This window comes from Anopheles coluzzii, chromosome 2 (assembly GCF_943734685.1).
Source record: "Anopheles coluzzii chromosome 2, AcolN3, whole genome shotgun sequence".
NCBI lineage: Eukaryota > Metazoa > Arthropoda > Insecta > Diptera > Culicidae > Anopheles > Anopheles coluzzii.
In genome coordinates this window covers 101,521,138-101,537,727 of record NC_064670.1, presented here as the reverse complement: position 1 = coordinate 101,537,727, position 16,590 = coordinate 101,521,138, and the positions used below count along the sequence as shown (strand labels likewise).

At 45.7% G+C, this 16,590-nt stretch overlaps 2 protein-coding genes across 2 annotated transcripts; both read left to right on the top strand.

Moving 5' to 3' along the window:
- Positions 1–4,763: 4,763 nt before the first annotated feature.
- LOC120952506 (all trans-polyprenyl-diphosphate synthase PDSS2-like) lies at positions 4,764–11,152 on the top strand. Its single transcript, XM_040371869.2, has 5 exons — positions 4,764–6,200; positions 8,392–8,718; positions 8,797–9,209; positions 9,276–9,725; positions 9,796–11,152. Exons 1-4 carry the CDS (start codon positions 5,869–5,871, stop codon positions 9,545–9,547), a joined length of 1,344 nt encoding a protein of 447 aa, XP_040227803.1. The 5' UTR covers positions 4,764–5,868; the 3' UTR covers positions 9,548–9,725; positions 9,796–11,152.
- A 15-nt stretch (positions 11,153–11,167) lies between these two features.
- Positions 11,168–14,672, top strand: LOC120952505 (all trans-polyprenyl-diphosphate synthase PDSS2-like). Its single transcript, XM_040371868.2, has 3 exons — positions 11,168–11,528; positions 12,614–13,362; positions 13,434–14,672. Exons 1-3 carry the CDS (start codon positions 11,182–11,184, stop codon positions 13,703–13,705), a joined length of 1,368 nt encoding a protein of 455 aa, XP_040227802.2. The 5' UTR covers positions 11,168–11,181; the 3' UTR covers positions 13,706–14,672.
- Positions 14,673–16,590: the final 1,918 nt, after the last annotated feature.

Below are 16,590 nucleotides of genomic sequence, written 5' to 3'. Positions count from 1 at the left end.
TACTACTATTACTACTTTTGACTGCAGCAACAGCAGCGCACCGGTTTTGCAGACAAAAACACACCAAAAACACATTCTCACGAACCAAACGTACAAAACTTGGGGACGGAACCATACATTCACACTTGCCCACATTCACGAACGACACATTCAGGAAGGCATTGCACCGAAATGCTGACACTAATTGTATATGCTTTTAACTTAGTACTAGCATGTACTAAGCGTATCATATCGATGAGAATATAACCATATACACCCACACACACGCTAACACCCACCCATCCACACTCGCACAAACACCTCAACCGAGGAAGAAACTGAAAATTCAACGAGAAAATGCCAATGAAGAAACAAAACAAACAAAAACATGCCACAAGTTTAGACGCTTTAGATGGTTCTTTATCCGATTGTTCCTAATTGTATGTGTGGCCTGCCTCCCTCCCCCACAAAACGCAACAGACTGCTCCCTGCATATGTGTAACCCACGGAATTCTATTGCACTTGTTGGTGCGACGGCGGCTGCGACGACTGCGGCAATGTTGGAGCGCATTTGAATCTTTCTCTACCCTGTGCCAGTAACGTACTGAAAACGTGCAATTTTGTCTTATGCTGTCTATCTCTCGCTACCACTGTTGTATGCATATCTCGCCAACTCTTCACACACCGTTTGGCCACCAACCATGGGTTTGTTGAATGCATTTGCTAGCCCACCCATCACCCATCTTTCTCAGCCAACACAGAACAAATTGCTCAAAGTGTGTGTGTGCGTGTGTGTGCAATTTTGTCTCGTTTTTTTTTTAGAACACGAGTTTCAGCCGCGTTTCACGGTGCTTTCCCTCCCAAAAACAGGGTTGAAGAAAACTGTGCTAAAGCCTAGTTGTGTGAGTGTAAAGAATGCATTAGATATACTGTTATAGTGAAAGAAAGAAACAAAAAAACAGCGGGATAGAAAGTGTGTGTTTTGTGTGCGTGTGTGTATATGCTAAAAGAAGATAAACAAAAGGATAGTGAATATGTAAAGTGAAGGAAAGAAAAACCAAAACAACGCGATGTTCCAATCGGGATAGCAGAAGGCTAAATATGAAAAGAGCTTTTTTGTTTTGTTTGGGAAATGACTAGAAGGCAAGCGTTGAAACACGTTGAAAACTGTGCTATAATAAGCCTTATACCAAAATGCTTACCCATTTATTTCTCTATTGTGTTTGTTCGACAAAGAACGCAAAAGAAAACTCTTACTTCTTTCTCGCAATTCCTTACGTTTGCGAATAAAAAAAAACCCACGAGACTTGTAAAAAATACAAAAAAAACATTGGCAAACAGGAGCAAAACAAGCAAAACAGAATGCAAACCTCGAAAAAGAGTTTCGTTTTGGTAGCGCACAACGTAACACATAACATAATTCATCAACGCACGAAAGTGATCGAGAACGTATCGTAATAATAAAAAAAATAGAGAAACAGAGAAGATAAGAAAAAAACACGAAAAAAAAACACACACACACACAGCTAAAGTTACTGGAAAATAATAGCAAACGAAGAGAAGCAATATTTGCAATCTGAACAATGAAGATAAAAAATAGTAAAAAGTAATACTACTAGACAGAATGATAAGCGAAGCATATTAGCAAAGGATAGGTGGAAGAACAGCAAGCGCGAAAGTGAAGGTGAGTATAGAAAAGTAAAATATTACACCCGAGAAAGAAAATGCAAAAATAAAACAACAAAAAAAGAAGAAACAAAAAAACCTAACTTACACACCATTTTACACTCAAGAAGGAAACTCCCGATGAAAACTGAAACCAACCAAGAGACAATGATTAAAACAAGCAAAGTAGATAAAAAAAAACAAACAAGTAAACGTGAACACAGTCACACTCTCACACCCATACCGATAAAAGAAAAGACAATGAAACAATGTATGATAAAACAAAAAGAAACGCAAAGTAAGAGAAGCAGGAAGGAACGGGAATTCGAAATCATTTTCTGTTTTGATAGAAGAGAGCGAACACTCCGAAGAGAGAAGCAAACAAGAGAAAGAGGGGGGAAAACATGTGTTTAGAAAATCATAATTGTGCTCATTGGATGATGCGTTTTCCTCCCAAATACCCATGGGTGCCTGTTGCAGAGAGAGAGAGAGAGAGAGACAGAGAGAACGAGAGAGAGAGAGAGAGAGAGAGAGAGCGTAATTTGCGTAAGGGGAGCGAAAGAATGAATTAGAACAAGCGAGATGGAGAAGTGTTGTGGATGTGTGGAAGTAAAAAACCCGAAAAAAGGAATCTGTGGTGGTACCGGTGCCTCTTTGTTGTGTAGAACCGCTGGGGGAATTAGAGTGGGAGTGTTTTCCTTCATTTCTTTTTTTATATAAATATAATAAACTGACTTTGGTAACACAAGAAGATGTATGTGACTTGGCATCGTGTGTGTGTGTGTGGATGAATGTGTGAGTCTCTCCGTGTGAGTATGATCCGTGTGTATCCTTTCCAAGAAGGCAGTGAAGCGTAAAGGAACTAAGGACGAAGAGTTGCCAAATGGGGCGCACAGAGTTGTGATCGGTCGATCGCAATTTGAATCACCCTTCGTTTCCAGTATCTCCACTACGAGAAGACCTTAACAAACGCCGTCCTATCATGAGGCGGTAGCCACAACAAGAACACTCCCTTCTTGAAAGTGAAACGATGCGACACAAACCTAAGTGCTTTTCGTTAAACTATTACACTCTGCAGCAGAAAAGAAGGCTGAAGTTAGTGTTTGAGTGAAGGTATGCGTGTGTTGGAATATGTGCGATCTGAGTGTGTGTGTGAGTCAGGTTACAGTGGTATGTTAGTTTTTTAGTACTATTTTCTTACACTTTTTTTGCATTACTTTGTACGTAAGCGATGAGAGAGGATCGACGAAGAACGGACGAAGAACTGGCAGGGAAGGGTTGGAAAGGGAAAACAATGCAGGAAAAAATAAATTACACGGTGAGGAAGAAATTTGCTTTGGGAATGTTTGTCCAAAAAAGCAAGAAGAAGAAGAAAAAATAAAACGACAAATATAAACAGAACAGAAATAGTATCTATTAAACGGTGGCGTACACCCTTTGGGTTGGTGTCTGTCTGATTGTATCTTCCATTCCATCCTAAATCCCAAACTATTGGACATCTTGAGATACGGGATATGTCGGTTCTTACTTCCACTCACAGTTGGTTTAGTAGATCGTGCTGTCTTGATCATGTATCCTTCGCTCAGATAACTCAGAACACATAGTACACAGAATCGTGGGTCGTATCAAAGCTCGATCTATTTCCTAATTCTTCACATCTCCTGAATATCTTGGAATTCTTGGAGCTGAACAATGTGTCCCCCAAGCCACCGTCTTTTAGTTTTCCGACGCTAGAAGACCCATCCAATATTACAATACTCCTCTAGAAGCTCAAAATTTCAATTCAACTCGTCAACTAATACAGAATCGTTTAGGAAGTAGAAACAACTAGTACTTCATCTTCTCAGAATTATCATTTTCCAATTCCAGGATTATGTTCATATCTCTGGAGGAGTGTAGTGACAAAAAACCAACTTCATGGCCATTCAATATGCTGGCTCTTCACCTCTTAGGCTCGCTCGGAACAACAACTGCCATAGGAAGTGCGCAGAAAGCACGATGATCACATAATGACAAAGACTTGTAATAATTGCAACCAGCAATCACCAAGTGAATAATAGGAAGGGTGGCTCGGAAGGACATCGTTTTCTTATGGCACATTACAGCGTCATTTAAAGGGCCTCACCCATCATCAAGTAGATCGCGATCGATGATGTTGAATGTATGCACCAAAGGGCCTGTTTTCGGTTATTTAATGCCGGATGACAACGATGTTAAGCAAACTTAACGTCCCGAATAATACAAAAGCATCATTACCTAAAAAGTCACTAAAAGTCGTAGAATTTGATCGAAGAGATCTTAAGACTTGCTATCCGTTAACCTTCAAGATTTATCATCTTTACATGTTTACTTACTATTTTCCATGCATTCAGCAAAACAAGCTTTTTCACTCATAAAATCACGTTACACCCATTCTTCTTCCCTCGCCGCACCAAACTCCCCCTCCGTACCCCCGAGTTGTACTAGCGTGTTTGTACGGCGTACGATCACCTTCAATTTCGCGATCATCCAACACGTTACAACGGCCCTCAGCCAACCAACCACCCAACCAACAAACGAAACCGGTTTCGTCTATTCGGGGCCACCACACTTCAAGACAGAAGGGCATGGCATCGACGATCCCGGAAACCATCGCGCAACGCATTGGCGAAACAAAACAAAGCAAAAAAAGATCCACCAGGAAGATCCTATCCACGCGAAGATGATACTAAGTGAAGCGCCTCTCAGCTGGACGTGTGCGCGCGCCGTGAGTCGACCAAACCGTTTCGTATAGATTTCGAGTCTTGCAACTGATGGGGCAGAGGTATTTTGTGTGCTTTATTTTGCGGTGAGATGAGACGAATTCATTACCTCCAGGGGTAGGGCCGTACGGATGAGATCATACTCGTTGGCAACGTGCGTTGTTTTACATGCCCGTTTTCGTTGCAATCAAGCGTGCTGCCGAATGTGTTGGAAAGTCACTGTGAGTGAACACTGAACCGCTCCTTCCAAGGTGGCGTTGTGGGTAAATCGATCGGCAGGGTGGATTCAGACCGCTGACAAACCGTTTAAACAATAATGACTGCTGTGATGATCGATCAATTTACTGATCTTTTTTTTTCGACAAATTGCGAGCAGTGTCTCACAACTGGAACTTATTGGTAAACGTGTTTCATTAATTTTAAAGTGTTTTAGCCCAACTAAGCAAGGTATAAAGGCAAGTGCAAAGACCAGAAAACAGAAATTGGAACAAACTTCAAAACGTCGTAAAAACTTTCGCCTTAGCCTGGGAGGTCCAAAACTGGCCCCGTATGGCGCGCGAAACGTTGTAAAGCGAAGAAAGCATTTCGCCCCACAACACACACATACACACAAACACAGGCCTCGATCATGCACCTCGCTCACGCCGAAAAAGTGCTCCTCGGCAATCGCACCTCGCGATCCATTCACGGTCATACGTGGCCCGGATTTGTTGATACAGGTTAGTTTTGTGTTGGTCCTTCGTGCCCGATCGCCGTGATCCGTGTTGGTGTTTGGCGGAAGCATTTCAATTATTTCCACCGCTAACCTCCTCCCCAAAGGTGGTGTTGGCGTTGGGGCGAGCTGCTACAACCACTTTTCCACATCAAACACCATCCGATCGTGCAGTAATGAAGCCACAAACCGTTATTAGGAGTTTGTGTGCGTAGGTGCGTGTGTGTGTGAGTGTGGTAGGCTCCCCCACGGAAGACGCGTTCGAGATCTGCCTTCCCCTGTCCGCGTGCTGGCTGGCGGCATGGAATGTGGTGAATGGTCAGTGGATGGTCTAGGGTAGGATGGGTGACCGAAATTTCCCTTCCACCTGAAGAATTCGGTACACGTACCGTGCGGACACGATCGATGTCGAGTGATGAAGAGAAGGTGTGGAGATGAGAGTCGGTGGAAGGGGGTACAGTGTTGCGAAGCTACCCAACCAGTTCGCTCGCTCGCTCGCTCACGTCGAGTGGCGGGCGCGCTGGCGAAGAAGAAAGCCGCCCAGTACGGTGCAGGTGTTCGAATCGAGCGGTCGGTCACGTGTGCTTCTCCGCTGCTGCTGCTGCTGTCCAGTGTGCGTGGCGTCCAAGAGTGCTTGTTTGCTGAGATCGAGGTCGCCGTGTGAAGCCGTTGAGTGTGTTGAGTGACTCTAAGTGTGTGCTCCCGGAAGTGTTTGTGTGGCCAACAGCAGGATCTAGTGTCCGCGTGTACAGACACACACAGAGAGGCCAAATGGCTATGAGCAAAGTGATACGACTGTGCGGTCGCCATCTTAGGCACTGGTCCAGTCAGCCGTCCCGCACAGCGACCACCGTATCCGGTGCGTTCGTCACATCGCCAGAGGTTCGTCGCCTGAGCACCGGTGATCTGCTGCAGGAAAAGTTGGCCACCAAGAGCGTGCAGCGGCATGACTGGAATCGGGCCGTCAGCGAGGCGGAGAAGATCGTCGGCTATCCGACCTCCTTCCTCAGCCTCAGGTGGCTGCTGAGCGACGAGATCGCGAACGTGGCGCTGCATCTACGGAAGCTGGTCGGCAGCAATCATCCGTTGCTGAAAGCTGCCAAGTAAGAGATACAACTGGCCACAACGTGGATGGTGGTCGTGCTAAAACTCGCTCTCTCTCTCTCTCTCTTTTTAAATATCTCTACCGAAATGAATTGTTGATCACGATCACTGACCAAGCGGTCGGTCCCAGACACCCCAGCTTTTCTATACTTAAGCTCAAGTTGGCTTTGGTTGGCACGGATTGGGAAACAATGTCGGGTCATACCGTTACGACACTGGAAAACAAAACCTCGCGCGTTCCGTACGACTGCGACTTCGGTTTCGGTACAGTTGGTGGAAGCTGGGCCGTGGTGGCTGTGTGTGTGTGTGGCTCGTGCTTTCGAAAAAACCGGTCCCGTAGTAAAAAGCTGCCCACCTCACCCGAAAACGGTTCGCGTTCGTGGTTTGATGTCACTTTCGTTCAGGTGGGGTAGAGATGATGTGGCGCGGTACCACACCATCATCGACGGATCGAACAGACAGCAGGGATGGTGAAAATGATGGACCCCATGGAGTGTGTTTTACGGGGATGGTGAGACATTGGTTGGCTTGATGGAAATTAGCGATGAGTTTCGGTGCGATCGTCTCTTCAGTCGATCGAACGAATGAAGAAGTTTAGTGACCTTTTAAGATAAACAAGTCTAGCCGCTTCAGTTCGTCAAGCTGTTATGCAAAGCTGTTACATTCTCTGCGGCCTATGCCTGGTGTCCGGGAGGATTAGGGACTGAGATGTTTCCACTATGAATAGATACATAAGGATTCGCACTGCGATAGTCAAGGTGGTCTATTGGACCGTGGCGTGTCATGTTCTACAAAGCATAACATGGCTCAATTTCCATTTTTAGATGAAGACGAGCAAGAAGACATATTCCAATTCTTAAGATAAGTGTTCAAAAAGCTCTCTCAAAGCCCCTTAGCAAAGGTTGTAATTCTCAAGAGTGTAACCCAAATTGGCAGACAACTACTCTCTTTTTCGTGTACGTCCCCATGCTCCAATGTGTTACTCAACTCTTGCAAAATGTTTTTCAACAGCTGTCATACATTCGTGACATCTGTGCTGTTGAAACACGATTCGTGAGAGTTGAATAATGCAATCAACATTGGAAGATGGGCTGAAAAATGAAGTAAGAAGAGGTTGATAAGGCTTCCTTGCTAATGTCGATAGCATGATTTTTCCTTTTTCTTGTCTTATTTATTATCTTTTATTTTTATGATGATTCAGGTTAATAGTCGATTTTTCCATTTTTAAAGTTAAATTTAATAATTCATTGATGAGTATAGTAACTCTCTTGGTGTGCATTTCATACTTCTTTTCACAACTTATATCATAACTCTCAATAGATGTTTTGTTAAAACAAAAATCAAATTTGATCATTCTTTTCATGCACAAATAGAGGGGCAAAGAGTGTGTTTTTTCCTAATCGCCACCATAATTCGCAACAAGACTTTGATGAGATTTTAATTGATATTTTGAGAGTTCAACTTTTTCGCTTAAAGAAGTGTTAATGACTACCAGTGGATTTTAATTAGTCCCTTTTAATGAACTCGCAATAAGTTCTTCATTATCCAACCATGACCGTGAATCATGATGGACTAATTTTCCTTGCTTTACTACCATTATTGAACATAATGTTCCTGTTTTTTTACATTGCAACATCAGTTTTTGCTGCTGATTTCTTCATTAGCTGTCCACGTCTCTTTTTTGCGATTGTAACCAATACAGCTGTTTTTGTTACAGCTATTAATCATCTCCAATCTCGCCAGCGCTGTTTTTGCCACAAAGTTTCACCACGCACAGAAAAAAAAACAACAACAGCACAACAGTGTCTTTAGCGGAGTACTGTGTGGAGAATATAAATTTCTTCGTTAAGCTACCACTTCCACAAGGACAGCCGACCAAGGTGTGCAGCGCTTTAGAAAGCGTTTACTGATGATGCCCCGTCATCGGTGGTGCGTTGCGCGATCTCACACGGCCATCACAGGGGGCCTTGTCTGTTTGGTATGCAAAGCCAACAGTTCCTGATCTGCGGTAAATAATAGAGAGAGAGAGATAAAGAGAGAGAAGGAGAGAGAGAGAGAGAGATAGAAACCAGCAACATCCTCACCAACCTTGGCCTTTGTTCTGCTCGGTGTAAAAGCTTAATTACGGATCAGGTTCCTTTCTGAATTCATCAATTCACACACTCTTCCTGCTAATTGTCTCCCCCGAAGAACGCTGATCTACAACGACAAAAACCAGCAGGCATGGGGACTGATCGTGCTGCTCGTATCGAAGGCGGCCGGCCACCTAGACAACATCCCCGACATGGAGCAGGACAAGAGTGCCGGCGTGCTACACTCCCAGCGCGCTCTGGCCGAGGTGACGGAGATGATCCGGACCTCGCACCTGGTCCACCAGGGCATGCTGAACCTGCAGTCGTACGACAATGCGGGCAACGATCTGAGCGGCGACAGTGACATGATCTTCGGCAACAAGATCGCCCTGCTCGGTGGGGACTATCTACTAGCGAACGCTTCTCAGCAGGTGGCCACATTAAGGTAGGTTGTTTGGGTGCTTTATTAAAGAAACCTAAGAATCAAAGCTAAGCGTCGGTATCTTCCCGTGCATACTCGCAGAAACCAGGACCTAAACATGCTCATCTCGTCCGCGTTCCGCGATCTGGCCGAGTCGAACTTTATCGGCGAGCGGGACGAGCAGAACAACCCACTGCCGACCAAACCGGGCACCCAGCTGAAGGAGCTGGCGACCGATTTGAACAGTCTGGAAGATTTGGGCTTCGGCGATCTGGAGGACAACACCGAACCGATGAAGATTGACGGGGTGGTGGGGCATCCGGAGAAGGAGTGGTCGCTCCGGCACGTGCTCGGCGGTGGCAGTCTGCTGGGGAAGGCCTGCATGGCCGCCCTGATGCTCGGTGGCCATCCGAAGCCGCTCCAGAAGCAGGGCTACGTGTTCGGCAAGCATCTGGCGCTGGCCTGGCAAGCATGCATCGATATGCAGCCGTTCCTGCTGCCGACGCTGCCGTTGGGTAAGGAAGTGATCGATTGGAATGTAATGGTTAATTAATATTTTATTTCCAATTTGCTTGATACAGGTGCACAGTTCAGTCTGGTGTCCGCTCCGGTACTGTTCCACCTGGAGCATGACGTTGCGCTGTACGAGGAGATCGAGAAGGGCAGCCGATCGATCCACAACATCGACTACACCAAAGTGCACCAGGCGGTCCTGAACGGACCGGGGCTGGAGAGGACAAAGATCCTGCAGCGCAAGCATAGCCTGGTGGCGTTGAAGGTGCTGGACGAGCTGCCGTCCACCGACGCCCGGACAGCGCTGCAAAACATCATCATAGCCATGCAGGAGCTGTAGAGGCGGGCGTGCATGCGGAGGAGGAAGATGTACAGTACACCGTAAGTTAAGGTTTAGGAAACATACAGCCCAAAGTTGATGCAACCAGCGCCTCCTTGCCACACTACCACCATCACTCGATAACGATCACGATTTCTTCAACAAGAAGAAATCTCTCTCTTCAAATCTACCCCAAACGGTTAGTTGAGTCACACTTGCAACGGTCGCCCGGTACAACAACCGCAATTCAAACTTTGCTTCTCTTGCAGCACGCTAGATGGCGCCCCAAACGCACTCGTTTGTAGCCGCCGCCGCTTTCAAACGGCCGCAACTCGGGCCGGCGGCTGAAACCGCTCTCTTCACTGACAGCTGTCAGGCCGGGTTGAAAACAACAATAACAGCCGACAGCGCACCGAAATTCGCATGCCGTGTACCGAAAAGGTGGGGAAGCAAGGCTACGATTACGTTATCGGCGTGAATTAATCCGGCGATTGTGTGTGCTTTTGCCTGGAGTACGCATTACGCGTGGTTCGTTCCAAAGTGCTAGTGTGTGAAGTGTTTTTTTCTTCTCATTTCCCGAAGGTGTGCGCGTGTTTAATATGCAAAAATTCAACCCTCAAAAGCTGAATCGCAATTAACCCGAAAGCCAATTGCGTGTTCTTGATATTTTGATAAGCAGTGTTGGTGAATGCAAAAGTTGTGCAAGAACGCATTGCGCCTGAAAAGATGCTTAGAATCGGTGAACGAAGAATGGAAAGTGCAGCGTTAAGCCTGTGTGTCCCGAGGGTTCCACTTTCACGATGATGAAAAAGTGCAATCCGTCTTACAAAGTGCAGCAGGGAGAGAACAGTTACATCATCAGATCGTTTGTTTTTGCTCTCTTGTCGTGCCCCCGGCCGCGCTAAAAGGGGTCGATCAGCTGGTGTTGTGCCGCATGCAGAAAACCTGTTTCTTCCGGTCATTTGTCCGTTCCTGGCGAAAGGATAAAAGCTGAACAGTTCGCCTGCCATCTCGCCAGTGTCTGACGTCGTTTGCGTGGACCAACATCTTCCGGTTGAACCCGTCCCGTCCCGTGCAAAAAAAGAGAGAGAAAAAAACAGATTGTGTTTAACAGTAGTCGCCCAGGGCCGCCTGTTGCATTCAGACCTATTCCATCACCTAGAAGAGTGATTGTTTGAGGCGCGAAGTGAAGTTGAATTGATTTGAAAAAAGTTTCACTTTTTTCTATTTGCCCAGCCGGTGCAGGGGTGCCGGAGCGAGGAGTTCGGGCGACGAATTGTCCGCGCTTGGTTGAGCAGAGCAGCCGGTGAAAGCCGCAGGGTGGCGTGTGTAGCTAATAACAAAAAAACAGCACCGCCCAGACCCCGTGAGCGTGAAAGGCGGCCTGTGTACGTGATTGTTGGGCGACTGTTAAGATGAGCACGAAGCGTACGTACGCCCGTGGCCGCTGCTGAACCCCCCGCGCGATTCGCATTGTTTACTGATCGTACCAGAAGAAAGGCACCACTCTGTGCTCTGTGCCACTTTCGCACACAAGTTACACAAATACGTTACACGCGTTACAACGCCAGTGCAAAACCGGATTGCTGGATCGCGGTAGTGCGCTTGATAGGTGATAATTCTGTTGATAATAGCGGAAATTTCCGGTCGCAAAAATGTCCCTCGCAAGGATTTACGGCATGCAGACCCTTCTGCGGACAGCACGTTTGCGAAAGAGTGTGGTGAAAGTGTGCGGCGCGAGTGGTCCTTCGGCGTTTACCTGGCTGGAAAGTGTCTCCAGGCGAAGCATCCTGACCGGTGGTGGTGCAAGCCACGAAAAGCTTGCACCGAAACCGGTGCCAAAACACGACTGGAACCGGGCCGTCAGTGAGGCGGAGAAGATCGTCGGCTATCCGACCTCGTTCCTGAGCCTTCGGTGGCTGCTGAGCGATGAGATTGCGAACGTAGCGCTACATCTGCGGAAACTGGTCGGCAGCAATCATCCCCTGCTAAGGACGGCGAAGTAAGTAGTTGGAGCATTTGGCGTTTAAGCTGAAGGGAAGCATCCTTTTTCCTGTTCCTGCCCAATTCTTGTACATGCGCTAACGTCACTAAACCGGTTCTGAACGTTTCCATTCCGCGTTTCACCTAAAATAAGCTCCAAAAATTGGGAATTAATATGAGACGGGTGGTTAAAAGAATCCACGATTGACGTCACAAGAGCTAGTGATTTATGCGTATTGGCATCAGATCGTTAGCCGATTGGAAAAAATGACGCAAATTAGTGAATTTTAAAGTTTGGGGGTTTTCTTTTCCGATTTCAAACGTTTGTCGGATTTAATATGTTGCGCAAGTTGCACGAACATATAGTATTTGCATTTTAACACAACGATACAACTAGTGGGATCTAATGTGGATACTTTTCCCTTATTGTTTAACTCATAATACACATTTTGATCGCGGTGTTTGGCATTGCTCTTGTTACATTTACTGGGGAAAAGTAACTTAATTTATTTTTTTGTATTTTTGTATCATAATTTTGTAGTTAAAAGTAGTTAACTTTGGGTGTTATCAAACGCCAACGAGTTTTAGCACAAATTGGCATAAAGTTAAACAATTTCTATCGTACAGCCTTGCCGAACGCCTAAAGGTATGCAATGTGATATTTGTGTTTCTTTATTTGTTTTAATTTCTTCTTTAAATCTATATTTCTGATCAAAAATATTTCTCTGAAAAGCTTGAACACAATTCACTACGAAATTTAAAGGGAAAACTATAAGTAGTCTATTTAATGTACTATGCTTTCGTAAATTCATTTTAATACATTAGATTGCATACCGTTAGGCGCTTAGCAACAGATGACTTGAGAACAGTAGATGAGAACAGCCCTTTACGCTAGGTTACCGTTACGCGTAACGCTTGTGGATTTGAAACCCAAGCAGCATTTTGACCGCTCGCTTGTTTTAATCGTCATTAATGGGAATCTGCATGAATGAGGAGTTGCTTTAGTTGTATTGGCATGAAAAACATGTACCTTATCTCATAATATTAAATGTATTTTTTTAAATTGACTAACTTTTGTCCATTTCCATTTCATTTCCATTTCAGAATGCTCATCTTCAACGGCAAAAACAACATGCAAGCGTGGGGACTGATCGTGCTGCTCGTCTCGAAAGCCGTCGGCCACGCCCCGACCGTACCCGATCTGGAGCAGGACAAAAGTGCGGGCGTGCTGCAGTCCCAGCGGGGGCTGGCGGAAATTACGGAAATGATCCGTACCGCCCAGCTCGTCCACCAAGGGCTGGTCAATCTGCAGTCGCTGGACGAAGCCGGCAACGAGCTGGGCAGCGATAGCGATACCATCTTCGGCAACAAGATCGCCCTGCTGAGCGGGGACTATCTGCTTGGCAATGCTTGCCTTCAGCTGGCCGGGCTCCGCAATCAACCGCTGATCGAGCTCATCTCATCGGCCGTGCGTGATTTAGCGGAGTCGAACTTTATCGGCGAACGCGATCAACAGAACAATCCGCTTCCTTCCTGCCCACTGGACTGTCCGGGCATGGCAGCCGGCGATCGGGACAGTGAGCCCGAAGGGGCTGTTAACTTCGGGGACTTGGTGAACAATACGCAACCGCTCAGCTTGGAGGGCGTTATGGGCAATCCGGAGAGGGAGTGGGCCCTGCGGCATATTCTCGGTGCGGGCAGTTTGCTGGGCAAAAGCTGCCAGGGTGCGATGATGCTGGCCGAGCAGTCGGAAGCATTGCAGCGGCGCGGTTACATGTTCGGCAAGCATCTGTCCCTTGCGTGGCAGGCCTGTATCGATTTGGAACCGTTCGGATGTGATCATCTTCCACCCGGTAAGAGAATAAATACGCTGCAATCTCACAAAAGACATTTTAATCGTTTCAAATTGTTGCGTTTCTTTCAGGCGTTCGATTCAGTTTGGTGTCGGCACCGGTTCTCTTCCATCTCGCGCACGATCCGTCACTGTACGAAGAGATACAGAAGGGACGCGAGTCGGTGGACAACATTGACTTCGCGAAGGTGCATGCAGCGGTGCTGAAGGGCCCGGGACCCGAGCGGACGCGTGTACTGCAGAAAAAGCACAGCGAGGCCGCACTGGAGGTGCTGAACGATCTGCCACCCTCGGACGCACGAACGGCACTGCAAAACATTATACTGGCCATGCAGGACATCTAGCGGACGGTGCCGGTAGGCATCTATCGAGCGGCGAGCCCCAACACATCACGACTCACGCCCATCCAGAGCTCTTTTCGTCCCCGTCGGTGAAGCTTCACACGAGCGAAGCGATTAGATGAAGCGAGATACCGTTGGAAAAGAGTTAACTGGTAAGTGGCGGTAGAAAGGGCAGTTTCGATCGACGCTAAATGACTGGTTAGCACTGGAAGCTAAGCATGCTCTACACAGCAAAACGTACCATTCCGTCCAGAGTGTGAACTTTTTTTATGATTATGGTAGATAGGGGAAGGTTTGCGAGAAAGAGAGGAAGAGAGAGAGAGAGAGAGAGAGAGAGAAAAAAACGGCATCTAGTGTAATGAGAGGAAACTACTTTCGAGTAAAGTAACGCATAAAGGGAACGTTTCAAACGGTTTCATCGATCCCGCAGGAGTTCTATAAATATTACCAGCAAGGTAACGCTACCTACGCGTTAGGTGCGTTAGTAGAGGTATAAATAGGATATGTTAGTAGTACACACTGACACACACACACACCGACGCACATCACCGAATCAATCGCACAATCCTTGTACAGAGCTAGTGAAATTTGTAAGAAAACTCCTTTCGACGATCATCATTATCAGTCCTTCATAGGTATAGGTCGTCATAGCTTCAATTACACTCGTTAAAAGAACGGTTCGAAAGAACCGCAAACCAAGCAGATTGTTTTAGGCGCTAAGGACAAACCCCTTACTCGTAAGCTGGCGGACTTTAAACTAAGCGTTAACACTGGGTGTGGTTGTGTTTTGTTAGTAGGTGAGGTTATGTAGTTTTGCTTTTCCCTTGTTACTCTCGCCGGCCGGCCAGTAATGGCTTTCCCCCGTTTTGCGTTGCTGTATGTACACGTCTTTCCGTTATCATGTAGTAAAAGTATTTAGTGAACTCACCTGTTGTTTGCAAAAAAGATATAAAACTCAACAAACCCCCAACGTGCCAGTTCGTGTTCGGTTTATTCTTTTTTTTTCGGATGACATATTCAACGTTGATTATTACACTGTTTGTTTCCCGACGTTGACCACCGGCCACGACCGGATACTCTTCTGACTCATCATTTCTGACAGAGATGGTAGATGTAGCAGCGTTGTTCTGGGTAAGAACAAAATAAAATAACTATTAAACTATTAATTTAAATGGTACCTAATGAGCATTTTGCTCCCTTCTTCGAGCTACTTACGTTAAATTTTAACCAATGTTAGGAAACGAATTTGCATGTGAGCTATCGCATCCTCTCAGAGACACGGACAGTCCTACGGGCAGAATCGCAATTAGCAAAAAACCTGTTTCTTACAGGTTTACCTGTTCGCGATCCTTACCGGTGGAAGGATAAAAGTTGAAGACTCGTCAGTGTTTAGTGTACGTTCCAAAACCCCCTGTGGTGCCACCTTAACCGTTTTCAGACCTGTTGATGATACACGAAGAAGTGTCCGAAGCAGGGATTGTTTGAAAAGCGAAGTGAAGTTGGCTTGAATTAAGTAAGTTTCACTTATTCTATTGACCCAACTGGACCGAGCGACGAATTGGCCGCACTCGGTTGATAGTTTCGTTCTAACCCGAACGTCAAATCACAATTTCAGGCAAACAAAATGTTCCTCGCAACGATACGCACAGCACATTTGCAGAAGCCCTTGCTCACGAGTGTCTCGAATCGGTGGCCTATGGCCGGTTGGGCAAGCCACTATAACCTAGCCCCGAAACCCTTGTCAATCTGACTTCATTCCCGAGCCTTTGGTGGCTGATGAGCGACGAAGTTGCGAACTTAGCTCTGGACTAGTGATATAAGATCAGATCCGGTTTTGTTCAAATGATCCGAATCAGTACATTGAAGTTTTTGAAAGATCCGGATCATCGCTTCCCAGAGAGAAACAGAGGCGAATGATCGAATACGCCAACTGAACTATTGATTAAGTGAACATGTATCATGCATCAGTTTTTTGAACGATCCGGATCATGGCTTCTCTAAGAAAAAAAAAGAGACGAATGATCGAATGCGCCAAATGAGCAAGTGAACTGGTATCATTTTCGGATCAGCATTCTTCTCTGTTCAGATAGCGGTACAGACATATCTTACACGTATTTGATTCTTTACACCAAAACGAGAAAGCTGACTAGTCACACCGCTCGGATCCGACTCACGCTTTGAATTCGACCACCCATGTCTTGCAAGTCGTGTACAGTCTTTCCCCGTGTTACGCGAATAATGCGTTCCGGAGACATTCGCGTAACTCGGATTTTCGCGTAAGTCGAATATCACATGTTACAGCAAAAATATACTTTATTTATCATAATTTTTGATTGAATTTAGTTCATTTATGTAATTTAATACTTATTTGATGCAATTGGTGTAGAAAATTTGGTTATTTATCGGTAATTATTTTTCATTTGACAATTGATGGAGAACATTGTACTGATTTGACATCTGAACTGTCAAAAATAAAAATTCGCGTAACTCGAATTCGCGTAAGTCGAGTGTCGCGTAACTCGGGGAAAGACTGTACAGTCTTTCCCCGAGTTACGCGAATAATGCGTTCCGGAGACATTCGCGTAACTCGGATTTTCGCGTAAGTCGAATATCACATGTTACAGCAAAAATATACTTTATTTTTCATAATTTTTGATTGAATTTAGTTCATTTATGTAATTTAATACTTATTTGATGCAATTGGTGCAGAAAATTTGGTTATTTATCATTTGATCATTTTATTTGATCATTTGAAAATAATTCGGTAATTATTTTTCATTTGACAATTGATGGAGAAAATTGTACTGATTTGACATCTGAACTGTCAAAAATAAAAATTCGCGTAACTCGAATTCGCGTAACTCGAGTGTCGCGTAACTCGGGGAAAG